At 29.2% G+C, this 26,592-nt stretch overlaps 3 protein-coding genes across 3 annotated transcripts; 2 read left to right on the forward strand and 1 right to left on the reverse strand.

Moving 5' to 3' along the window:
* Positions 1 to 203: 203 nt before the first annotated feature.
* Positions 204 to 2,921, reverse strand: LOC111621231. Its single transcript, XM_023363309.1, has 2 exons — positions 2,811 to 2,921; positions 204 to 2,610 (listed from the first exon to the last, which is right to left on the reverse strand). Exon 2 carries the CDS (start codon positions 2,525 to 2,527, stop codon positions 587 to 589), a length of 1,941 nt encoding a protein of 646 aa, XP_023219077.1. The 5' UTR covers positions 2,528 to 2,610; positions 2,811 to 2,921; the 3' UTR covers positions 204 to 586.
* Positions 2,922 to 19,440: 16,519 nt separating this feature from the next.
* LOC111621227 (leucine-rich repeat-containing protein 70-like) lies at positions 19,441 to 24,951 on the forward strand. Its single transcript, XM_023363304.1, has 3 exons — positions 19,441 to 19,637; positions 23,725 to 24,604; positions 24,677 to 24,951. The coding sequence occupies exons 2-3, from the start codon at positions 23,725 to 23,727 to the stop codon at positions 24,826 to 24,828; spliced, it is 1,032 nt and encodes a 343-aa protein (XP_023219072.1). The 5' UTR covers positions 19,441 to 19,637; the 3' UTR covers positions 24,829 to 24,951.
* LOC111621228 (leucine-rich repeat-containing protein 70-like) lies at positions 21,239 to 22,425 on the forward strand. The gene is made up of 2 exons (XM_023363305.1): positions 21,239 to 22,091; positions 22,164 to 22,425. The coding sequence occupies exons 1-2, from the start codon at positions 21,248 to 21,250 to the stop codon at positions 22,313 to 22,315; spliced, it is 996 nt and encodes a 331-aa protein (XP_023219073.1). The 5' UTR covers positions 21,239 to 21,247; the 3' UTR covers positions 22,316 to 22,425.
* Positions 24,952 to 26,592: the final 1,641 nt, after the last annotated feature.

The following is a 26,592-nucleotide window of genomic DNA, read 5'->3' on the forward strand; positions in this document are numbered from 1 at the left end:
CGGTCTCCGAAAAACGGGGGTGGCAAAGAAGGTTGTTTCGTGGGGTTTGATTTTTATCTCGAACCCAAGCTCAACAGGAGTTTTGTCTTTGTGAGCATTACGTCTCCAGTCCTTTCTACTACCAAGAACCGAGACAATTAAAATTTGTGTAGCCGCCATTTAAAAAAAAAAAAATATATATATATATGCAAGAAAATTCTTAATTAAAGAAACTTATATAAGTCAAGCTTTATTTATCACTTCAGAGTTAAAGACAACAGTATTTTCTTCCTTTTGTTATTACGTATTAAGAGTATTATAATTATTAAAACTTTAGTAAATTTTCATGGCAATATTCAAATTTATTTACAATTTAGATTATCAATTAAACTGAGATTTACATTAGGCCTATATGTAATATTAGCGAAGCTTATCGTTAAAAAAAATAATAATTATAGGTGAAAAAAGTTGGCACAGCTTGACAAAAAAAAATAATAAAAAGCAAATGACATGTCAGCGAGGTTTCCTACTGAGAATTATTAATCGAAAATTCGAACAAATATCACATCCTACCATATATACATTACTCACCTAACTTTATCTTCGTTCATAGATACAATGTACCGATTCGTTTATTGTTCATTTTATTGTCGTGCAAATATATAACTGGTCTTCCGTCGTTAATTTTATCGTTCTGGAGTAGATTATACTTATTGTGATTTTCGATCTGATCCCAAAATAAATTTGTCAACGATCTTGGTCTGGATAATTTAGTTTTATTTGCCTTGGTGTTCTTTTGATCCTTGTTTTCGTCCGATCCCGATGATGCTTGACCTCCTGAATTACTAGAATCTAGTGTATTGAAATCCACTGCCAAATTAGTTAAAGATTTATATCTTATGTGAAAAAGTGGGGAAGTAGTCAGTGATTTGTTGCTTCTACACGTTTTAATTCGGTTGGGTTTCTGTATCGGTGCATCTTTCAACAAAGGGGAGCTCTTGGATTGTTTCAGTAAACGAGATCTATAAGGATTAGCGCGTTGTATCGGTGTTTTGGATAAATATTTGTTACTATGTTCGTTAGGAATATAAAGCCTTCCGGCGCTATTAGATCTTATGGGAATTCTTATGGGTTTAACCGGATGATTGGTGCTGTTTTTGAGTTTCTCGTACACGTGATCCTCTTCTTCCTTTTCTTTGCTGCTGATGCTGATGGTTATTTTCTGTGGTGAAGAATCTAACGAGAATTTCCTTATTGGAATTGTTTCTATGGGTGGTGGTTCCGGTTTCTTTTCCTCCTCTGTTTCAACCGGAGAAGTCTCTGTTTTATTTTCGGGTGTCTCGAAATCGCTTTTGATTTTTTCTGAAAGAGGTGCGAATCCTCTTACGTAATCGTATATCTGATCGATTTCGTCGTATCGATTATCGTTATTTAGATCGGGTTTTTGATTAGCGGATACCGAACGTTCCCCTTTGATTTGCTGAGGATCAGATATGCTTCTCCTCAGGGGATGATCGTTAGCATTCTTTTTCTGTCTTCTGTTCATATGAAATTGGATTTGGGTCGATTTCGTTTCAGTTCTTAACTCTTTACTAAGAGATATGTCAAATATTTGAATTCTATCCGATACGTCTTGCATTAAAGAATTACATCTGTCCGTTAACGTAGTGTATTCTCGAAGTTTGGTCAAAACGTCTACGTTGCGAGGTGCTTGTAGTTTCAATGCGGCCGTCAACGGTAAAGATATAATGGACGAATCTTTTAATAGAGGAAGCGCAACGATGCATTCTTCTTCGAACAAGGAATAGAGTCTCATGTCTGGTAAAAATTGCGATTTCAGTCCGAAAGGGGGTTTACCGTGAACTAACCGCACCATTAGAGGAAAACGCTTAGACAAAAGAGTTTGGATGGTATGTACACCAGAAATATTCTCCTCACCTGCTACGGGACTGAACTTCCCCTTCTGTTCGAGACTTAAATAGACACTCTCACCTGTCGAGGTGAAGCACCTGAGGAAGCGGTTAGGACCTTTCCCTTTACTGATCGATGCCACAACTTCACTCACCAGCACCAAAGTTTCTCCCGCGTGCACCGTTTTCACTTTATCCATGACGCATTCGGATTCTTCGTGCTTCGATACGTAAGCTTTAACGTTTTCTCTCACTAAACATGTTTCTGGAAATCTCTTGACAAGTTCTGCAACGCTCTCGATGCAACGAACAGCTTTGCCTTCTTCCGAAAGGATTTCGAACCATCCATCGTAGTTGTCGGGGATGGCCAATTTAGGCCCTATCGGGACTACTTTACGATTATCCTTGAACTTGACGCATTGGGCAGCTACTTTAATGCGTTTGCCAGCAGAAGAGAAGAAAACAATTTGATTGAGCGAAGGAGACGACAGACTTGGCACGCCGAGATTTAAATATTGTCCTTTGATGATCTTGGCCACTTGAGGAAGCGTAAATTTTTGAGTAAATTCTTTCAGATAGTATCCATCGTCGCTCCATTTGACAGCCGAAAGGTAAGCACTGGCTGCACATCCTGCCATGGTTGACGTACTAAACGCACACTTCCCAGTCCTCGACCTAATTGTTTAACGTTTCTCCTCCTTCGAACGTTCGAAGTAGAACTCTGAAGAAGAAAAATCGATGCAGGTGTTAGTCCATGTCACAATGCCCACATCCCTATTTCTGTACTCGTAATTGCAAATATCCATTCTCGTAACAAATTAATACCAATCATTTATATACAAACTAGTTTGCACGTATATATGCAAAAAGAAAAATATTACAAGATTTTAAATTAAATGCTGTTGGCATAATATCACATACCGTTCATGTTAGATCCCGTGGTGAAAAACTATTCTATCTATCGGCATATCCACACTATCCACAACATAGCGACGTGGTGCTCGTTTCGCAGCACTCACTCAACTGGCACGTCAGTGCACAGCACGAAGCTAGTAACTGGATGAAAACAGGTTTGTTGCGAGTGGCCAGGCCACTTTCCAGTCCCCAGTACACGTCACCCGAGGCTGTCTGGTGGTCTTACTTTCGCTGCTCTCTTTCTCTCATCTTATCGTTACAATGTAAACAATATTGCTATTCGCACAACTTACAGCTGACGGCGGATAATCTCGTTCTATGCAATTACATTACGCACCTTAAAATTATTATTAACTAATCATTAACACTTAAATTACACATAGGTGTATTTCAACTGTATTTTAACTCATTACGTACATTTTTTTCTAATGGCGTGAGTGAGTGTGGGGAAGAAAGAATGAAATTAGTTATGCGAGATGTTCCATTGAACATAATTCACTTTCTAAATCTTTGCAGCTGGTCCACCCCACGTGAGAGCGCCATCTGTCGCCAGCTAATGCAACTACAAACCGCATTTGAATCAATGGTAAAATTGTTATCCCGAAAATGATTAATAACATAAGAGAGAATGTTAAGAACCTGACATCCACGTGCAATATAACAGATTTATTTTTACACAACGCTCAATAGAAGATCGCTGTCTTTGTCCGAAGAAAAGCTTCTTTTGTTGTGAAGGGATGGACAAAGGGGCCTTTTGCTGGGGATCGTCCCTCCACCCCCTAGCAACAGCAACCTTGACAGAGGACGTTTAGCTAAGGTCGACCCGAGATGGGGGACGTAAGTACGTTCAGATTGGATGAGAAGATAGAGGAGAGCTGAGCCAGGGGCGAAAATTCCATTGATACCTAGCATCCGTTTGCTCTTCCAAATATTTAAACATCGTTGTAAAAATAAAGGAAAAATCTCACCAAATATAATGGTTATAATATATAATTATCATTATTTATATATTAAAATATTTAACAATAAAATAATTAAATTATTAAATAAAAAAATAATATATTTTTACAGAGGCAATTGGCAGTTTTGTTTAAAAGAATTTGCATAGCCGTTTATTATTTTTCGGTATAGTAACGGTGGTGTACTGTACTGTTGGTATGTTATGGCGTTATTCACTAACGCCCATATTAATGTACATTAATCATGCATCCTTCTCAGCCTCCAGCTAAACATTGTATCATTAGTAAAAGCATTGCGTGTCTATAAGCCATCTTGCAAGCAATAAAATCTTTGGTGTCTACCTTCCGCTAGGTAGTAATGTATTTCCTGCCTCTTGGATTTATTTGGAGGTTCTGGGCTAGGCAGATGCTATTTTCTATCCGAAGAGAAGCCAGCAATGTCATTGCACTTAACTAAACTTGTTAGCATTTAAAGAGCCGAGTTAGAAAAACCCATATTTTAATTCTAACTTCCAGATGCTTCACCGCAATACACCTTACCCATTTGCCACATTTAAATTATTAATAAACTTACTTGTGTTTAATGATATTTTTTATTTAAACAATTTTTTAACGTATAAAATATAATGTTTAAAAAATAGGATACGATTACAGAAGGAATAATCGAAACTGGTGTATAGCGATGTGGCGATTCCCAGGCCCATCCCATACAAGGTTGTTGGGTGCAGAACAACAGCAATGTCATCATTGCAATTGTATCAGGTCGCTGACCGCAGCTCGTTGAGCTTCTTCCAGTGGACGGAAGTCTAGAGACTGCTGACCTTTAACCTTCGTCCCGAGGAAAATATGAAGTAACAAATGCATTAAATTGCACTTGGTAGGATGGTTTCAACCTTGAGAAAATGACTGGAAGTGTCTGAATAGTGTTCCTACCATCCCAAGAAATAACAGGTTGTTTAGAAAATCATGTGGATGATAATAGTGAAGTAATTTCTCTTACATCTGTTGTAGTTTTAGCTAAAACTTCCTAGCCGAGAAGGAATGCAATTTTCTGAACGACGTCTGTTACTTTACATTTAATTATTATTTAATGTGGTGAACTTACCGTATTCGTACGAAACAGGAAAAATATATTCACATCTAACTTACTTAATGACGAGTTTCTTATTTTCAAATGCACGAAATTTAATAATGTAAGCAATTATTGAAATTTTATTCGAAAATGATTTTTAAATTTCTAACTTTATATTTTTACAAAGTATATAATTATTCATAATTATCTATACTAAATACTAGTTTTAAAATTGTATCTACGGTTAGGTAGGATATAGACATAGAAATTGAGTCGAATTAAACATAATCATCCTCTCAAACTGAACGCAATTGGGATTTTGGCAACTGTCAAGAGCAGATAGCATTCTTTTTTAAGTCAACTTATCATTAAAAAACAAGTTATATGTCATGATCAAAATAATTGATATGCAACTCTCGTCTTATTCCTCATGAAAACTAAACTCACAATTTTCTAAGACGTTTAAGAATGTCTAAAAAAGAAAAGTGCAATATCGGGTACTTCAGAGATGGCTTATCGAATTTAAATATTAAAAAATGACGTCAATATCTTCATTTTAAGATTAGAATCGATGAAGACCTCTTACCACGGACAAGGTTGGTAAGAGCAATTGTCAAATTCTTCTATATGTAATTACGGCACATATTTGTCCATCGACTATGTCAAGACATCAGTAGCTTTTCTTTTCTTTTTTTTTTTTCACGCATTTCGATTGGCTGCGATTGACCGAAATGATGTCTAATATCTTTATGATGTCTTTGACTTACTGTTTGTGTAACTGGTGTACGCAGGCATAAATTGCCCTCTGGTGTTAGGGGAGGTTTATATGTTGGAAGGTGCATGATTACAGAGTCATAAAGAGCAGACGTTCATCTATAGAAAAACGAACCGTGAAAGAACCGAGTCGAAGCTGGCGCCTAAGAGAGTCAAGCCACGAGACTAGAATCATTAAAACCTAAATATTCTACTATAACATCGTTTTTCTTTTTTCCTTATTTTTTTTCGTTTTCAATTATTTCAAGAAAGAATCTTCACCATTTAGCCAAACTTTAAGTTCTTTAGCCAGAAATATTTACAAACTAATTCGTGTCGAATCTCTGTGTTTAATCTAAATACACCAGGATCACGTTCTAATTTCGAGTGGCGACAACGAGATGGTGCTTATCTATCGCCTTCACTCTTGACGGAAATCATCGTGAGTGACATAAGGTCGAAGGGGAGTTTAGTTCAACGACCGTAAACATCACTCGGATTGAATCCACCCAACATGGCTACCCCGAGGCTCATCACTGAAGTTAGGGTGGCGTCAATCTAATGGACCCTCCTCTAAAAAAATTCAAATTAAAAAAATCTATATATATAACTGTTACGATGTCATTATCATCCGATCAAGAAAACAGTTCCCATCAGCGGAGTTATTGTATATAAGATATAAAAATCTATAATTGATGAATGAAGAGAATAATGGATCATCCATTCTTTTAATTGAACTCGAAACACTTCTAATCAGTCCATTAGTTGATCCGCACGTCGATTAAAACTAACTTTTATGCCATTAAAATTATATACAGTTTAAATTAATCCGTTTTAAAATTAACTATCCTTTAAAATGATAATGTCATTCAACTCTAAAGCCACGTAAAATGTCCTTTAGATATTAAACTTCCCTCCCCTCTTTTAAGAAAGATATGCACGTAGGATTGATGTGATGTTAAAGAATAAAAAAATAAATAAATAAATAAAACGAAGAGGAATAGTTTAAAATAATTGTCGACAATACCTTTCTTGATAAGTCACGTATAGAATACAAAATTATCATACAGGATAATCGAATCTTAAGAGAATAATCTACTCATCGTCGAGTAAATTAAGTGAATTTTTTTTTACGTATATAAATCATTGTAAATTTAATGAATTATAACTATTATTATTAATTTTTTTTTCGAATTTTAATGCTTTGTATGGATATAATATAACATAAATCAAGATAATTTGTTCTTGTCTGATTAATTGGTTTTTGACCCAATTGATGTATTTTCTTTTCTTCGATATTTCCTTTTTATTTTTTGAACAATTATCGATAAATTTAATAGACTGTAATGATGGGATTTTTTTCCTTTTTCATCTCTACCTATTTACCAAGTGGAATATGTATTTATTATCATAAATACTTTAAAAGACACGTGATTATTACGCGGTAATTAACAATAGTAAACAATGTCTTGTCCAGTGATTGGCACTATATAATTTTGGAATTAGTTATAAAGGCTATTGTGCTTTAATTGTTCTCGTTAATAATGAATATATTAACTATAATAAGATAATTTGAAGAGAATAATAATTGCATTCGAATTTTTTTCCCCTCTTCCCTCCTTCCATTCGAAAGAATGCTTCAAACGACAACAAAATATGAATTCGTATAATAATAATAACTTCGTAAAATTCCTATTCTGCATAGTCTAAATTCCGAAAAACAGGAGGGAAATTAGAAAGGGTTGAAAAGTAAAATGTATTATGAATGTACGCAATTATTTTTCTTGGTTAACTAGAAGATAAAATTTTATAAAAGGGGGGGAGGTAGATACTAACGCATAAATAATTTAATAGAATTCGTCGGTTAATACTCAGAATTTTAAATAATTAAATTTTATTTTCTAACTTGACCTCGACTAGCAACTAAAATGCCATTACACCATCGTTGGATGATCTTTAGAAGAAGACTATTTGACCTTGGAGAACTTTATGACTTTGCTTCTTTAGAAGTGATTTACCGATGAACAGTTTACTTAGAAACCATTTCCACCAAGTAACAACTTGGCAAAGTTTTTTTCTTTTTTTCTTTTTTACCCCTTCATTCCCATAGCATTACTAAGAGATGATGTCAGAGTAATACCCCCTTATCGTCGGCACCATTGGCAATAAGGGATTAAATCGACAGTGGATATAATCTCAAATTGTATTATTAAATATGAATTAATAACCACGATAATAATATTAAAAATTTTTTAGGTCTTAACAATGCTGGATTTTTTAGGGAATTTTCAAGTTTTTGAAATTGGTGGTTGAAGTAATCCATCATCATCTACACTTGATGGGCATTTCCGTTCTTGATAAAGTAAAGAAAAAGAAAAAAAAAACTGAGATAGACCTATCAGGTGTTGAGGGCTCATCCATTCTTGGATAACAACCCACAATCCGAGGCCCTCCAAAACTCTTGGAGGGAGGAGAAAAAAACGGAAACTAATCAATCATATTAATTACCAAGTGTTAAAAAAAGTGATTAAAACATAAAAGAAAATGTCAACAATGAAATTCAAATATTGCGACAGAATTTTTTGGGAAAAGTATAAAATTCTAATGGCCCAAAAGAATTTCGTTCCTTTTAATTTTCTTAAATATCACTCGTTAAAAGGGGAGGAAAAAAAAGGAACAGGGAGCTAATTTAAATTCGAAACAATAACTAACGAGACAATTCATTACGAAACAAGGCATTTAGTCTATTGTAGGAACCCATTTAAAACTTTTATTATTTGTTAAGCATTTTTTAAAAACATAAATAAGGAAATTATTTTAATGGCTAATTATAAAATATATTATAAAAATAAAACTTTCGACATTTACAAAAATGATAATTAATTCTTACTTTTATATAAAATTCATAATTAATTTTCTAAATTTTTATGATTCAACACGTAAAGAAAATGATGCCACAGTTTTTATTCATTTATTTATTCTCTTTTTTACTCTTAAAAAGCAGCAAAATAGTAATTTATACCCACTCTTCCGGTATAATTCTATTAATTTTAAACTAGAAACTGTGAGAATTTTCTTATTTTTTTCTGAAAAAAAAACAGAATTAAATATCGCATCGAATACAAAAACAAGCGAATAATTTCATTTTTGGGTTCCAATAAGTGTCAACCTTATAATAATTAACGCATCATTCGTTCCCTCTTTACTTCCTATATTTTCTTTAAACAAAGATCCGGTTGTTTAAGGTGTAAAAATGAAATACATGTTTTAAATTTAAAAAATAATAATAATAAGAAGAAAAACCGAATAAAAAAAATCGTTTAATGAAGACATTCGCTAATGGAATGAGGAACCAATTTGTCTTTTGCGCTTCAATAGTCAAACGTAATTAAGAATCATTGGAGGATTTTTTTCTTAGGGGGAGAAGTTTTTAGTCAAATATCTATATTGGCCTTTGTTTTACTTTATCGCTCTCTTTATCGAAATGAATGGACCCTCTCCCCCCTCTTTTTGTTTTTTTTTTGTGTGTGGTATTCAAATTATAAAAAGAAAATTTAAAAAATGCTATTACAATTGAGTTTCTGAAAGTGTTTTTAAGAGTTACTTTCGCTTCCGTTAAAGACTGTTTTCGTTTATTTATTAATTAACTATAGAGAAAGGAAACACAATTGTTAAACTATAATATATTTTTTTTAATATTGTATAGTTTAAATATTAAATTTTTACATAATTTTACAGCATATATACAAGTCGACCCCCCTATAACACTGTTGATTATTCCGTTTTATATGAATTCCACGTTGTACGAGTCACTTAGATTTTACAAATACGTGTGCCGGGCTGTGAACGGCTTACGTATTTGTAAAATCTAAGGGACTCGTACAACTCGGAATTCATATAAAACGGAATAATCAACAGTGTTATAGGGGGGGTCGACTGGTACTACATTTTCCACAGTACAATATGAATTAGTAACACCTGAGTATTGTATTTTGTTAGATGTTAACACATTATAACACCTGAACTTGTTAAAATTTAAACTTAAAAACATATCAGGTTCTCAGTTTTAAGATAATAATAATCAAATATACATGATATCTATTAAGTTGCAAAGCAAAATCATTATTAGACCTGTTATATATTATATCAATAGTATATAATCTCATGCATAATGATTAAAAAATTTTTCTATTTGTTATTAATTCATTTGCCCATTAATATACATTAACATTCATCTATCCAATTATTTCTGACCAGTAGCAGGACTTAATTATATTAAAAGAGTCAAATCCTTTTTTAAAAATCAATCAAGCATGAAACTTAAATTTAATAAATCATTTATAGGCCATTATAACATTAATTAAGTCCATGATACTATCAAATAAATCAAGAAAATAACATTAAAAAAGAAAAAAAATTATAATAATTTTTAAAATGGATTATTAAGTCAAGCTACATGTTTACAAAAATAATATAAAGTAAATTTTCTTCCTGGTATAGCTGATGAAAAATTTATTTATTTATTTATTTTATTCATATATCTTTTTATGTCTTTTGAAGAGAAATAATTACATAAAGCTCCACATTTGTGAATGGTCCAGAACTTATCTTACACAAAAATTAATATTAAAAATGTATATTAATGTACAATAGGAGACTAACTACAGGTTAAGAATTAGTATAAAATTCCTTACATTAAGAATGTCCTGAATTTAGTTCATATTTATAACGAACTCTCAATATTCTTGATGATAAAATAAATCTTTTCATCAAGAAAATTCATATTTTTTTCATGATTTTATAAGGAATTTTTAATGATTAAAAAATTCACTATTCCACTTTTATTTGTAAAATTTTAGGTCTGATAAGTCACTTAATGACTTGGGAAATTTCAAATGTACCACATTCTTTCTAATATTTTTCACTATTTATTTCAGTATTTTAAAAATAGGAAGATGTCAAATATAAAAAATAATTGATAAGTTTCCTTTCTAGGTAAGAAAACTAGATCAAGGTTTAACATATTTACTTTGATTTACTATTGTTCTAATGCAATTAGAAGCAATATTTTTTTAACATTTATATAATTTTCAAATTCAAGTCATCATTCTCTTTTTTTTTTCTCTTTCTTTCTTAATCACATGCATTTATTATAAATATTTTATGGAAAGAATGTAAATAACAAACTTAGTCATATATGCAATTGACCCATAAACAAACTTAATGGTAAACTATTAGAGAGAATATAACAAAATTATATTAGTAGTCAGTATTTCATCTATAGAATAAATGACAGATATTTCTTGCACCGCACCGATTCAGAAGTAACCCGATTAGTAATTCTAACATTAATTTTTGTATGTTAAATTTCTGAATCTTGTATTTGAGTTTCACCGGTTACACCAGCAAAAAATTATATTTTTAACTTTAGATTCAAATGAATTGTTAAATACAGAAAATAATATATAAATCAAGATAGTGTTCTAATAGAATATACATGTTAGATAATATTTGTATTGCAATATTTATTGTTATAAGATCAATTAGATCATGATATTTAATATTACCCTATACATAAAGCTTTGAATTTGTTAATCTTTAAGTAATAATTTGTTTAATGAATCTAATAATCACTTCAACTTCACTGTGTATGTGTTAGTAGTAAAAGGTAAAATACTGTACTGACAATCATTACTTGTAATATTTGAAGGAATTGACTCCTTTTGGTGGTATTTTTTATAATTCTTATAGAATCAAAAATTCTACTGAAAAAACCTACTTTTTTATTTTTTTCAAGGAGACAAAAATGAAAATATGAATAAAATGATAGCATAATGACATATCTCATTTGTATAATTTAAAGCATTAATTTATAAATTCATAAATAAATATGATTGATGAGAATATAAACTTATCTTGTCTTTTGAGTTTACTTTGCCAACAAAATATTCCTTAAATATATTTAAAAAAAGTCACATTTATCTCCATAGATTTGTTTGGAACACATCTCTGAATTATTTTCATAATGCAAACAAGAAGACAAACATAAATGACAATTACTTCCAAGTGTATTTAAATTTACATTGAATTATACATATTTCTTTTCAGATGATGGCTTAGACTTCTGTATTTAATTTCTTATAATTCTCTTATTTGACTTCTGAAATGAAGTTGCTCTTTCTCATCTGTATTTCAAATATTAGACAATTTACAACAGTCCATTTTGACTAAGTTAAAAAAAAAAAAAAAGAAAACTATTTTATAATCTCTTTATTTAATTTAGATGAATTAAATTACTGATATTGGAAATAATTTATGAAGATATTTTCTAAACCAGCCTATATCTGCATATTTATTAATTTCACAATCTGGAAACATACAGATATTATAATTTAATGAATATTTATGAAGCAATATATGAATATCTTTTGATTAAAAATTAAAATAAGTATCTATTTATTATTTTACATTAGTAATAAATTCATTACTTATTTAATTGATAAACCGTAGTAATATATTTGCCATCAATATCTAAAAAGTGATACTATGTACTGTACATTATTTAATCATCTTATATGTTTTTATATTCAAATTTTAATCACTATGTGTCTGAATAGAGCAAAGTGTCAAATCTTCGAAACAGAATGAATGCTCCTTTTCATTAGTAACATTACTTGTAGACTTGCATAATATTTGGAGGTGTTTTTTCCTGTATCAATTCTCCTAATTTAATTTCTTGGCATATAAAATAATATTGTATTAGCAGAACATTGCAGAAATAATACATGTTTCTCAAGCATGTATTCTAATATGTCAAAACAATTAAAATTGAAATTTAATTTCAAAATAAAATAGAAATTTTTATATTCTGTTTATGTAGTAGTTCTATTTTAAAATAGGTTAATATTATGGTAAATATATATTAATAAATAAGCAAATAATAACATTTAATTTAATGTTATTTTAAATTTCTCTAATAGTAACAATGAGGAAAAACAAATATCAAATTTTTCTGAGTAAAAATGGAAAAAGTTAAATATATGCACATTTTATAAGTGTATAAGGTGGATAGGAATGAAACTGTGATAAAAAACCATATTGATCTATGGAAGGAATACAGAACTGTGGTCTCCTTTTGCCTGTTGATCCCCTTTTTAACATCACCAGTGTAAATGTGGAGAGGAAGAATACAAAAGTCCTGGATATTTCTTTTTTTCTGGAGGTAAAATAATAATTGGAGGAGGCAAAAGAATAAATAAGTGTTTTTGTTTGGTTGATTACTTTGAAATAAACTAATTTCATACTATTTTTTTCAACTTTTTTGAACTTTATTATTTCTTTATTCATTATGTATATTGGTGGAATTAGGAATTGAGCTGTTTTCTGCAATATGTTATATATTATTGGTCAAATACTCTGCAACTTAAGCAATTTACTCTCTATTTTACCTGAAGATAAGATTTAAAAAATATTAATAAATACAAAAATTTTTACTTAATTTTCAAAAACAGAAGCTTTATTAATTGTTTATAACATAAGTTTACCATTGAAACTTTGGAAACTTAAATTGAAATATCAATTTAATGTAATAAATCGACCCATTTAGATAACAGTAATTGCAGATATGATCAAAGACCCATTTAATAGTAGTGGAGGGACAACTCATTTCTCATTTAGATTAATAAATAATAAATATAAGAAGAAACTGCAGGAAATAAATCGCATTAATAAATCTTTTGAACAAATTGATTTATTAATGCGAAACATTAGCATAAGCCCGTCTTCAATGGGCATAATGTTGCCCATTAAAGACCCATTACGAATTCGAGCGTGGATCCTATGAACTCGAAATCTCAGATAAAAAGCTTTATAAACATCTCCCTTCTTTCATAAGTACTCTTGTGTTGTTAAAGAGTACTTATGAACTCCACGTGATCCTGATAATTATCAAGATTTAAGTAAATAATACATTAATAGATAAATAATTATTGGGTAAATTTAAATGACAAGCAGCTAAGCGAGCCAATGACACAGAACGTTTCATATGAAACGGACCGCGTCATTGGTTTGCTTACTCAGCTGCTTGTTACCGTATCTTGAAACATTTTCAAATTTGTTATAAAAAAATTTATTCGCGTTTATTCAAAGTATTTCCTTTTTTAATAAAATATATTTTAATACGAAAATAATTAAACCAAATAAAAAAATATACAACTAAATAAAAAATATTTATGCATATTAACAACAGCGCCACAATGTATTTCATCTTGACGCTGTCGTTAATATGCATAAATTTTTTGTATGTATGTATTTAAATGTTATTTCAGCGATAAATCATTTTAAATACTAAAATTAATATTCCATTACATAAGAAAAAATTTTAAAAAATATATTAAATCACATGTTATATGGAAGTAATTCATGAAATTATATTATCTATGAACAAAACGTGTAACATATACTGCCATCTTACGGTGTTATAAGAAACAATTCAATAAACCTATATATTTTATTTTCTTTATCAAATAATAAATTTATTACATTTTTTCAGAATTTTATATAAAATGTATTAAAAATTATTTAATTATATAGCAAATCTATTATAAAATATTATTTAATTTTTACTTAAAAAAAAAACATGGTTAGCTATGAAAATAATTCTGCAAAATATTTATTGTATTTACGGGCGTGCGATTGTTATGCTGCCATCTATTGTTAAATATTTCATACATAATGTATTATTCTTTCATTTTTTTTTTATTAATTGATATTTATGTCTTCTTTATTAAATCATGGTCATCAAGACTGAGTGTATGTAAAAGGCACATAAGCTGCAGCGTAGGGCCTCACTACGTACAGCTTATAGATTAGGGCCTCACGCTTTAAATTCATAATCTGGTAGACAAAGGGCCCTCTTATATGTTAGATCCACAAGTCTAAATTTGACTCTGATCATCGATAAGCCTCTAATTTTAGTGTGTAGTAAGAATCTTTTTTTTGAAAATTTATTATGTTCTTTATAGGAAAATATATTGCACATTTATAATCGTAAATTTCGATGGTTATGATGTACAGCAATGGATTTTATTCTCTTGTTTTAAGAGAACTTTAAAGGAATTCTCTTATCAAAATGATTTCTTTCTCGCTTCTTCTTCAACGTTAGTTTTTTCTTCTCTCGACGGAGATCGCTACCCACCTTTCTTATTATTGATATCCTCAGATCATCAATAATACGACATATCCGACGATAACTTCCTCTACTACAACTCGTACTATACAGACAATATATATCTTAATATCCTCTGATCTTTCTTCATCCATTTGTCTCCGTTTTCTTCCGAACTATATTGAATCATCATCAATTTTTGCCATTGGTGAACTGGGAATTAATTTTTTTATCTGGATGGGATAAATTCAGCCAACCCGTATGATGTCTTTATATCAAAAACCTTCAGAAAATCAACTGTGCAAATAAATTGAGTGGTTTATGATTATTCTCACTTATTATAAGGAAATGGCACATTGTTCTTAGTATGTGCTTCTTGGCTGCGATCACTTCTTTTGTAAGTGGGTACCACTTATCATTTAAATCATATTTACGCGTTAAAATGATTAAATACCGGTATGATTCAATATAATACACAACCTCGATGTACCGTACCGCTCTTGTAAACAGTGCCATTTTCGGTAACGGATCTTGCCCATAAATGCTAAACAGAGAACTTTTCATTATCTGCGAATCTCTAAATCAAAAGATTTTGCGTTATGAACGGCCTTATTATGTAAATTTCAAATTCTCAAATTCAAACTTGTATGTAAACCTCATTACTATACACAATTTTCAATGTTTGCACTAGGCTATTTCGGTCTAGTGCCACATGCGATTTATTACCAATTTAAGAGGAGAATAAATGGTGGCACTAAATCGAGATTTGACTTCTAATAGCGTAACATTTCTCCTGACTGCAATTAGCTAGCTATTTTATACATTGTGTTCAATTTCTCAGCGAATATTCGGAAATTATTTTCTATTCAATTCTCATTTAATTTTCAAGTTTTTATCGTGTGAATTGAAGAAGTATTTTAATCAACTCTCACTGAGAACTCGTATTATCATCTTGCAAGATGGTAATGTGAGCGAGATTTGGGAACTTCAAGTGGTTACTTAATCTCTCTTAAAATAGCCATGTAAAGTTTACCGCTGATCAATCTGTAAGAATCTATCGACTTGCACAGCATACAGAAATATTTGAGAGCATTTCTTTGCACAATGCTGCAAGGAAAAACGTGTTCTTGGCTTCTAACGTCATTTATCTTCTAGAGCTGTTTTAAAGAACGAATCTGGATATATCTATAAAGAGTAGCATACATCATCCTATTGCTTCTGAATTCTATTAACACGAATAATATAACTGTAAATTAAAACTTCATCATCTTTACTGTGTAGAAGTGAAATAAGAGACAGCCAACACGCCCTCCTTCATAGATTGCATTGGACTGATGGAATGAGAATTCCTCCAGTTCAATTCAATCTATAAAAGAGTTGACAGGGACGATCTATCAACAGAGGGTTACCTCTCTGGTATAGACCTTTCCGGCTCAGACTGATTCGTATCTATTTTTTCGTTGCGCAGACTATAGCAGAATAGAATAAAAGACTAATAAAATATATTCGTATATATAATAATTTAAAATATTAAGAATTAAACAAGATATATAATTTCCAAGTTACTTGACTTTGTCGTTCAGTTTTTAGCAGTAGACACCATCTTGAACGCCATTTTGAAATAAAAATGACAGTGTTATTTATTTATTTTATTTAATAGGAAACTTTCGACCCAATTACGTTCTAAAATAATAAAATAGTTTCTGACTATATTAAAATATTTTATTTAAAAAAGTAAATGTGGTCGAAGCTAACGTATCACAACTTTTGTGGTATTAAGTGTGATGATAAATGAAAACAGGATGGAAATTACACGAATTTCATCATTTCTTGAATTTTTTGTGTGACCAATTAGTAAATAAAACATGAATTTGAAAAATAAATAAATATTTCAAATAATTTTGATAGACTTAAAGCAGTTATAGAGCTTACCGCTCCGGGGGCTCCGGGTTCGAATCCAAGCAAGCAGCTCCAGGAAGGTGGTCCGGATATGTTGAACCGACACCCTCACCACGCTCCCATTGTGGGTCTGGCCAAACCCATTGCTGAACATGATTAAAAATGCCCTCTTAATACTCACGGGGCAGAAATAGTAAAAATAAAAAAATATGAAAATATATCAATTTTGATATCTATTTTTAGTATAATAGTCTATATCTAATAAAATTTACGTTTAATTGAATGAAAAATAGTCAAAATACGAAGTAACCAATTATCGTTAAGATAACCATATCCTGCACCTATCAGCGTTAAGTATTTATAAAATCTTTCAAAAACTTATTCTCACAGTTTTAACAGAGATTTACTGATTATATTTAAAATAATTCTTACTTAATTTTAATTTTTTATTTAATATTTGAAGTTTATATAGACTCATTCGAGGGATTTCCAACTAAAATTGTAAATTTATTTACACTTTATTTGTTTAATATCGAGATTGTGGCAGAAGTTTTCATCTCTAAAACGTGAACGTCGAACGTCGAGCGCCGCTTACAAGAAAGCTGCGCACGACGTTCGACGTTCACGTTTAAGAGATGAAAACTTCGGCCGCAATCTCGCTATTGTCTTCAAGTGTTTTGTTTTTAATTTTTTTTCCTATGACGTTTTAATGATTTTTAAATTTGAATTTAAAGAAATTAGCGCATTGACTTACCATCTCTTCTTAAATCCCTCGATAGATTAACCTTCCTCTGGGTTCATTGCATGTCTGAAACAACTTGAAGCATTATTTTACGCGATTACAATTTATGATTTTCAGGAGATCCCAAGATTTTCTATGAAAATTATTAAGAGTTTTTTAAATAACTATAAAAGAAGCACAGTATATTTCATTATATTTATCTACTAGAAAAAGAAAAATTATAAAAAAAACTTGTAAAATTCATGAAAGTTCCTTGACTCAAGTCAATTTACACGAAACCAACACCTAAAATTAAGAAATTATAATGGTTCAAAATTGGTTCAACGAGCTTAATTTAACGTAGGAAATTATAAAAAAGAGATGAATGAAGAAAGGATCCATAAAAAAAACAAGAAATATTAGCATGATACCATTCAAAAAATCATCTCTTGATACAAAAATAGACCAATTGCCGAAAGGTAGATGAGTTATTAACGATGCTGCTGTTGCAACTAATGATGATGATGATGATGATGACGACGAGAAATTCTTGCGTGGAAACGAAAGAAAAAATTACCTTTAATATAGTTATTAAATGTAAATAAATGATAATATAATTTATATTATTCTATGAATAAATTAAACATTATTTAAACCTTATATTATCAAAACTCTATTTAAAATATTTCTATTAAATTTAATTGTTTAATATGATTTCTAACATTTAAACACAAGAAAATACACATGTATATAAATTCTTGTATTTTATTTTTTACTATTTTTTTTCAAGTGTAAGATCAATAACATGATGTAATAACCTGTCAAAATCTATATCAATGAATTACAGTTACTAAGGTAAAAAGAATTTAATCAAAGTTGGCAAATCACCCAGACTTATGACAAATTCCCTTCTAGACTTATCAGAAACACCTACGGCAATTTACATACATTAATCATTAGTAACAGCTAATTTCTGCTTAGGGGTGGTTATAATTCTGCAGATTATTATTAATGTCATATTAACGTGATGTGAATTTTAGTTTATCATTTTATTTAAACTTTTATTTATGTATTTATTTATTTTAAAAATGCTTGAGTAAAGGAAGCTTCGTAATAATTATATATTTCTACAGACATAATTAAATTTTAATTAGCATTTAAGGTGTTAAAAAAACAATTAATAATAATAATAATAATAAGAGGGTCAGATGGCCGAAGCGATATAATAGACGATCGCACTGGGGGATCCAGGTTCGGTTCCAGGATATTGCATCGAAGGTATTCACGAGATAAGTTATCATTTGGGCTTTGCCCTTACTCGATTAAGGTAGAAAAATTAAGGCATTAAATCGTAATAGGATTTCGGTGCATTGCGGGTTCTGCCAGCCTACAAAGGGTCTTTTTAGGTTGGCGGCCAAATCTATGTCGGATGCTCTAAAAAATGGGACTTCTAAGTTGCTGCAGGGAGAAAGAATTAAAATTAAAGAACATAATAACAATAATATCGAAAGCATACGAAATTATAAGTATGCAAAAAAGATTTAATGAGACTTACTTCCTGTTATCTCTTTGTTCCTCCACTTATCGAGTATCTTTTACGATTGAAAGTTTTATAATTATAGATTAATTATTTGAACTTTCTATTGATTCCTATCTTTTTATCTTCTTATTACAGCTTGTAAAAATGAAAGATTAAATAATTAAGCTAACAAACCATTGTTTTCTATCAGACACTTTCTAATGTTTCCATCAATTAATCCGGATTAAAAGGATTTAAAATTATTAAGAAAATAATGGAACCTTGCCAAACGTAACTTCAAAACCTTACCTTTTTTTTTTCTTTAAATATTACTCATTAAAATTAATATATATCTAATAACACATCTGTACTTAGAGTATAAAAGACATTTATTAATTCAAATCATTATCATTTCCTGGTATCAATTAAATTATGAGGGAGGGGGAAAGTTGATGAAAAAGTGCCCATAAACAATTCTGGAAATATGGGAAATTCCGTATTTGTCCATTAACAGTTTCCTCTTAATTAAAATAAGCTTTCGCCGACTGAAAATTAAGATCCAATGTTCTACTAAACCAGATCGGATGTGAATTGTTGTAAAGGTAATTCACGATCAGACAGAGGAAATGCTGTATGTACATGTGCTACACTTTCTATGACGTTTGGATCGCAAGTTAACCACCCAACATTATAACGGTTAAAAGTACACCTTTCGCAATACCGAAGTGGAGCCATTCTGATACGGTAAGAGCATATTTTTCTCTTTATTTCATTTTTTTTACTTCATAATTAAGAGGTAAAGAACTAACACAGGATTAATTATAAATTAGGTTAAAGTTTTGTTTTACTAACTTTATGATTTATACTTTAAAATTTACAGTTTTAAATAAGAAAATATTAAAAAATATATTATTTTTTTAACCAAAATATTATATTTTAAGCACTCTTTTTTCCTATTAAAATACTTTTTTTTCCCTGTTAACGTTGTGCTAGAAATGTTTCTATCCAACGAATTCTGCTTAATTTATCCTTTATAAACTTAAATATAGAATATTTATCGTAATTATATAATATACATTTTATAATTTAATATATTAAATGTATATAAAACTCAATTTAGTTATATTATTAAAGGGAATTCTATGAAATGTTTTATCTTCTGTTTTTGGTTAAACAAATAAATTAAATTCGATGTTGTAGATACTATTGTCTTTAGCTTAATTGCTACTCTTTGTGGTTTCTTTTATTCAAACTATTGTTCCATTTGAAGGTAATGTCAAATTTTGTGATTTATTTTTAAACAGGTTTCTTTTTTCCTTTTTTTTTTTTACGAGTTACTCGTAAAAACTGCAAACTTTTCTCGGCCTTTTTATGTATAATATACCTTCTAAACGTTTAATTATTACATAAAATAATCCGTATTTTACATGCTTAATGAAGTTAACACGTAAATAGATAATTATATATTTCATTGTAATTATTTTCCCCTTTCGATTGCACCATTACGTTTCTATAATTTAGCCATTTAACACGAAGTAGATTTTTATCTCGCTGTTTATAAAAAATACAAATGAAGTCATTAATATTTCATTAAAATGTTTAATTATTTATACGTTGATCCGATAAACACAGAAGATTTTACATAATAATTGAGGCTCTGAAACGGTGCCATATGGCTTCATAGTGTTGTTAATTTTGCGAATTTTACAATAAACGGCTTGCAAGTTAATATTTTATAAGTATCTTAACCTAGATATAGCTTTACTTTACGCTTAATTTGCTAATGGATCAGAAAAGAAACAATTGTAAGCATCTGTGCAAACAAACATTTCGTGCATCCTGTTTGATCCATTGTTAGGTCTAGGTCGAGTGTGACAAAATGGCGACCAAATGTGTGAAGAAATATTCATTTTTTTTTACTTAACCACAAAACAAAATTACGTATATATTATATAATCAAGAGTAATTACTTTCAATATATATTATAATTATTCATTTATTCATTTATAATGAATAATTTACAGAAAACAATTGAATTGAACTCTTTGTAAATTCATACTTTTGTTTACAGATGTGACTCGGAATTATAACGTTAAAATAATTAAAATTTAATTAATTTTTAACTTTAAAAATTAGAATTTTTGACTAATGATGGCGGCCAGTTTAGGAAGTTTGAAGTTGCAGAGAAATCATTTATTGTTTCACACATTAATTATCGACAATGTCACGTTTGAACGTTTTTAAGTAGAGCAATTTATCATTAGTTTTGATCATTTAGTTTGGAAGAAGCTGAACAACTTTTTGTCAAAATATAATTTTTTTTTTTTTTTTCCTCCTTNTATTTCTTGGCTTGGATGTGGATGCAGATACACTGTCAAGAACTAGTTATTGGGAAGGAATTAGCCATTGCAAATGATAAGAGATATCAATTTGTTCACTACAGACCAAATTATTGGTGCCCACAGAATCTTAATGAATGTAAATGCGAAGGAGAATACAGTTTTGCTTTGTTAACGTGCAATAATATAAACAATCGCACGTTAGAGAAATTCTCGAGAATTTACTTTCCTAAAATCGATTTTGGAAAATTCTCTTTAACTAATTCTGACGTTAAAATTTTATGGAGAGGATTATTCGGAAAATTAACATTTCAATATATTTACATTAAAAAAGTATCTTTAAGAATAGTAGAAACAGGAATTTTTAATCGTATGTACGATTCAATGGAGAGATGCGAAATTACAAATTGCGATGTTCATACTTTTCCCTTTTCGGACTTAAAATTTTTTAAAAAATTACAAGTTCTACGTTTAACTTATAATGCAATTAAAAATATACCCGATTCGGCATTCGGAAACGTTCGATCTTTAAAAAAAATTTATTTAGATTTTAATAAAATTAATTACATCGGTTCGTACGCTTTCAAGGATCTCGTCAATCTCGAAAGTCTGGATCTAAGATATAATAAATTAGTGGTTTTAAATGATTACGCTTTCGCTATTAAATCAAAAAATATCAATTTAATTTTAGATTTATCCTTTAATTCGATTTCTATGATACGTAATAGCTCTTTTAATAATCAATGTCCTAAAAAATTGTATCTTAATAACAATAACCTGAGGATTCTCAATAGAGGAACTTTTAAATCAATTGTGGAAAAGATGGCTCAAGTCAATGGAGGAGTTATTCGCGTGGAAGGTAAGTTATAAATAGTTTTATTTCTGTGTTCGTAGCATAATTATATACTCATTGGAAGCTTTTATGTCTTAGATAATAGATTTACTTGCGATTGCTCCAAGGCAGAATGGTTGGTACTTTTACGAAATGTGGAAAAGAGACACATCAAAGGATTTCGATGCAAGAATAATGATAAAGGATTAGAAGATTTAACGTTATCCGATATGGGATGTAAAAGTTATTAGAAGCGAAAGTGTTCTGATAATTTGATTTTTCTCGTTACACTTCATCGAAAGCAATTATAACAATATTAAATAATTAAATCTTGTTATAATTTTTATATTTTAAAACTAATAATTTCTCATATGAAACGATTTAAAATATGTATTTCTACATCATTTTTACTTAGAAATAAAATTTATTATATTTTCAATAAAAATTCCCATCCGTTTCGAAATAATATATATATATTTTTTAATGATTCACGTATAAACTTTCAATAAAAACTATTGAAAGAATTCGAACGAACCTTGGATATTGATATAAAAAATGATTGAAAGTTAAAAAAAAATATATTTCAATAGTTACGATACTTTCTGTAATAACAAATAAAAATGAGAATTTCCAGGAAATGACGTCGATTTTAATCAAAGGATCTTATGATAATCAGGAAAAGCGTGACAAAAGTTCATCTCTACGCTTCAAAAGAGGGAGAATGGCTCATTTTTCAATTATAAAACTATATAAAAGGTACAATTCATCAAGTTTCAATTGTTAAAATATAACAAGTTTAGATGAAGAAGCATTTAATTTCTAGATTGACGTATTGCTGATTACTTCCTAACATACAGGAAAAGAAATCTACAGAAGAGATTATTAAATTACCCGAAATTATTTCAATTATTCGACATTAAATAATTCCACTGTAATCTTTCTTGATAAATCTAAATTAAGGATTCTACACATCACCTTCTTCCAATTGCTCCATCACATCCTCCGGCATCCATCATTTATTATCCCTTCTCTTAATGTATTTTCATTTTCTTTCCAGCAAAATTTGTAAAGATTTATCTTCTTAAATATCTTCTACAATAAAAAACGTATATATTTTTAAAAAAATATAGAGAATTTATAGGTTATACGCGTATAATCAAATGGAGCCAAAATATAAAAAATTACAGACGAAAGTTGAGTAATGGAAGAGGAAAGTATAGAAGATATTATTGATTTCTAGTCCGAAAAAAAGACGAAAGTACAGTTAATTTTTATGGCAGTTTTTCTTTTATCAAATCATAAATTCGTTAAGGAAAAAAAACACAATAAACTATAAAATAATTAAAATGAAATTATTCAATCGATAAACATTTATCTCGAATGAAGAGACGGAACGATACAAACTAATTTAAAATAAATTAAATATTAAAAAGTCTTTTTATTTTATCTAAATATTAAAAAAAACAGATTTTTACGTATTAAAATAATTTATTAAATTGATTTTCCTCTTCTTATCTTAAGCCGAATCAGAAAAAGATATTATTTTTTCATCCTCATCATTTTATCCCCTTGTTAACATTAATTATTATAAATTAATATTTATTTTATTCAAAAAAAATTAATTTAACCATTAAATTATTTATATATTAATTTTTTTTAGATGAAAATCTACTCGATTTTTTATTTCTTGGCTTGGATGTGGATGCAGATACACTGTCAAGAACTAGTTATTGGGAAGGAATTAGCCATTGCAAATGATAAGAGATATCAATTTGTTCACTACAGACCAAATTATTGGTGCCCACAGAATCTTAATGAATGTAAATGCGAAGGAGAATACAGTTTTGCTTTGTTAACGTGCAATAATATAAACAATCGCACGTTAGAGAAATTCTCGAGAATTTACTTTCCTAAAATCGATTTTGGAAAATTCTCTTTAACTAATTCTGACGTTAAAATTTTATGGAGAGGATTATTCGGAAAATTAACATTTCAATATATTTACATTAAAAAAGTATCTTTAAGAATAGTAGAAACAGGAATTTTTAATCGTATGTACGATTCAATGGAGAGATGCGAAATTACAAATTGCGATGTTCATACTTTTCCCTTTTCGGACTTAAAATTTTTTAAAAAATTACAAGTTCTACGTTTAACTTATAATGCAATTAAAAATATACCCGATTCGGCATTCGGAAACGTTCGATCTTTAAAAAAAATTTATTTAGATTTTAATAAAATTAATTACATCGGTTCGTACGCTTTCAAGGATCTCGTCAATCTCGAAAGTCTGGATCTAAGATATAATAAATTAGTGGTTTTAAATGATTACGCTTTCGCTATTAAATCAAAAAATATCAATTTAATTTTAGATTTATCCTTTAATTCGATTTCTATGATACGTAATAGCTCTTTTAATAATCAATGTCCTAAAAAATTGTATCTTAATAACAATAACCTGAGGATTCTCAATAGAGGAACTTTTAAATCAATTGTGGAAAAGATGGCTCAAGTCAATGGAGGAGTTATTCACGTGGAAGGTAAGTTATAAATAGTTTTATTTCTGTGTTCGTAGCATAATTATATACTCATTGGAAGCTTTTATGTCTTAGATAATAGATTTACTTGCGATTGCTCCAAGGCAGAATGGTTGGTACTTTTACGAAATGTGGAAAAGAGACACATCAAAGGATTTCGATGCAAGAATAATGATAAAGGATTAGAAGATTTAACGTTATCCGATATGGGATGTAAAAGTTATTAGAAGCGAAAGTGTTCTGATAATTTGATTTTTCTCGTTACACTTCATCGAAAGCAATTATAACAATATTAAATAATTAAATCTTGTTATAATTTTTATATTTTAAAACTAATAATTTCTCATATATGAAACGATTTAAAATATGTATTTCTACATCATTTTTACTTAGAAATAAAATTTATTATATTTACAATAAAAATTCCCATCCGTTTCGAAATAATATATATATATTTTTTAATGATTCACGTATAAACTTTCAATAAAAACTATTGAAAGAATTCGAACGAACCTTGGATATTGATATAAAAAATGATTGAAAGTTAAAAAAAAATATATTTCAATAGTTACGATACTTTCTGTAATAACAAATAAAAATGAGAATTTCCAGGAAATGACGTCGATTTTAATCAAAGGATCTTATGATAATCAGGAAAAGCGTGACAAAAGTTCATCTCTACGCTTCAAAAGAGGGAGAATGGCTCATTTTTCAATTATAAAACTATATAAAAGGTACAATTCATCAAGTTTCAATTGTTAAAATATAACAAGTTTAGATGAAGAAGCATTTAATTTCTAGATTGACGTATTGCTGATTACTTCCTAACATACAGGAAAAGAAATCTACAGAAGAGATTATTAAATTACCCGAAATTATTTCAATTATTCGACATTAAATAATTCCACTGTAATCTTTCTTGATAAATCTAAATTAAGGATTCTACACATCACCTTCTTCCAATTGCTCCATCACATCCTCCGGCATCCATCATTTATTATCCCTTCTCTTAATGTATTTTCATTTTCTTTCCAGCAAAATTTGTAAAGATTTATCTTCTTAAATATCTTCTACAATAAAAAACGTATATATTTTTTAAAAAATATAGAGAATTTATAGGTTATACGCGTATAATCCATCTATTGCTTCCATGAATGAAAGCAATGGATGGATTGAAATTAATTTATGTCAAAAATCTTAATGTAATAATAACAATAAAATTAATTTAGATAAATCGAGATATAGTTTTAGAAAAAATTGCTAAATTAAAACTATTGCTTTGAGGCATTTGACATTTTATAAATTAAATTAAAGCAAACATGTCATGCGAGTTTCGGGTTTTTTTTTTAATTACACCAAGCAAATTTATTCATTATCGCTTCTTGCGTGAATAAATAAAATTAAATATCATTAATTACTAATTAATTAATTACGTTTATTATCTATCTTTTATTAAATTATTGTTATTATATATATATATATATTTTAAATCTGTAAATCTAATTATAAAATGGTTTTATTAGTAATGCTGTTTTTTCTTTTATTTTTAAGTAAAAATTAATATTTTAAATCTAAATAATTAATAATTTTTCTTTTTAAGAATTTAAAAAGTTGTTTTTTTAGATTAATTAAATTATTAAAAAAATAATTCGAATTTTTGTAACTTTTATGTGTCGCCATCTGTTAATGATAATGAGAATTATTTTTATCAACGTTAGTTCTGTTAAAATCTACCCATAACGTCGCTTATTTCCTTTTCTCCTTCGATCTTGCTTCCCTTCCTTCTTCGCCCGTAAGAGGTCGAAGGTCATCCGGGTCATAAAACCTTCCACCCGGAGCCAACTGTCCTGTCATCTAGTGACATATGCCACGTGGAATCGCATCGGCTTTCCTCCCACTAGGAACCGTACAGATTTTCTTCGCTTCGTATTATTTTATTTTATTTATCGGAATAAAAAATAAAAAATAAATGAAATTAAAAAATAATTTAA

The sequence above is a fragment of the Centruroides sculpturatus genome, unplaced genomic scaffold (assembly GCF_000671375.1).
Source record: "Centruroides sculpturatus isolate CEXI.00-Female unplaced genomic scaffold, Cexi_2.0 scaffold283, whole genome shotgun sequence".
In the NCBI taxonomy this organism is placed as follows: domain Eukaryota; kingdom Metazoa; phylum Arthropoda; class Arachnida; order Scorpiones; family Buthidae; genus Centruroides; species Centruroides sculpturatus.

Coding starts and splice junctions, on each gene's coding strand:
- LOC111621231 (XM_023363309.1), bottom strand. CDS start 2,527: ATGGCAGGATGTGCAGCCAGTGCTTACCTTTCGGCTGTCAAATGGAGC.
- LOC111621228 (XM_023363305.1), top strand. CDS start 21,248: ATGTGGATGCAGATACACTGTCAAGAACTAGTTATTGGGAAGGAATTA. Junction 22,092..22,163: donor AGGAGTTATTCGCGTGGAAG/GTAAGTTATAAA, acceptor TTTATGTCTTAG/ATAATAGATTTACTTGCGAT.
- LOC111621227 (XM_023363304.1), top strand. CDS start 23,725: ATGAAAATCTACTCGATTTTTTATTTCTTGGCTTGGATGTGGATGCAG. Junction 24,605..24,676: donor AGGAGTTATTCACGTGGAAG/GTAAGTTATAAA, acceptor TTTATGTCTTAG/ATAATAGATTTACTTGCGAT.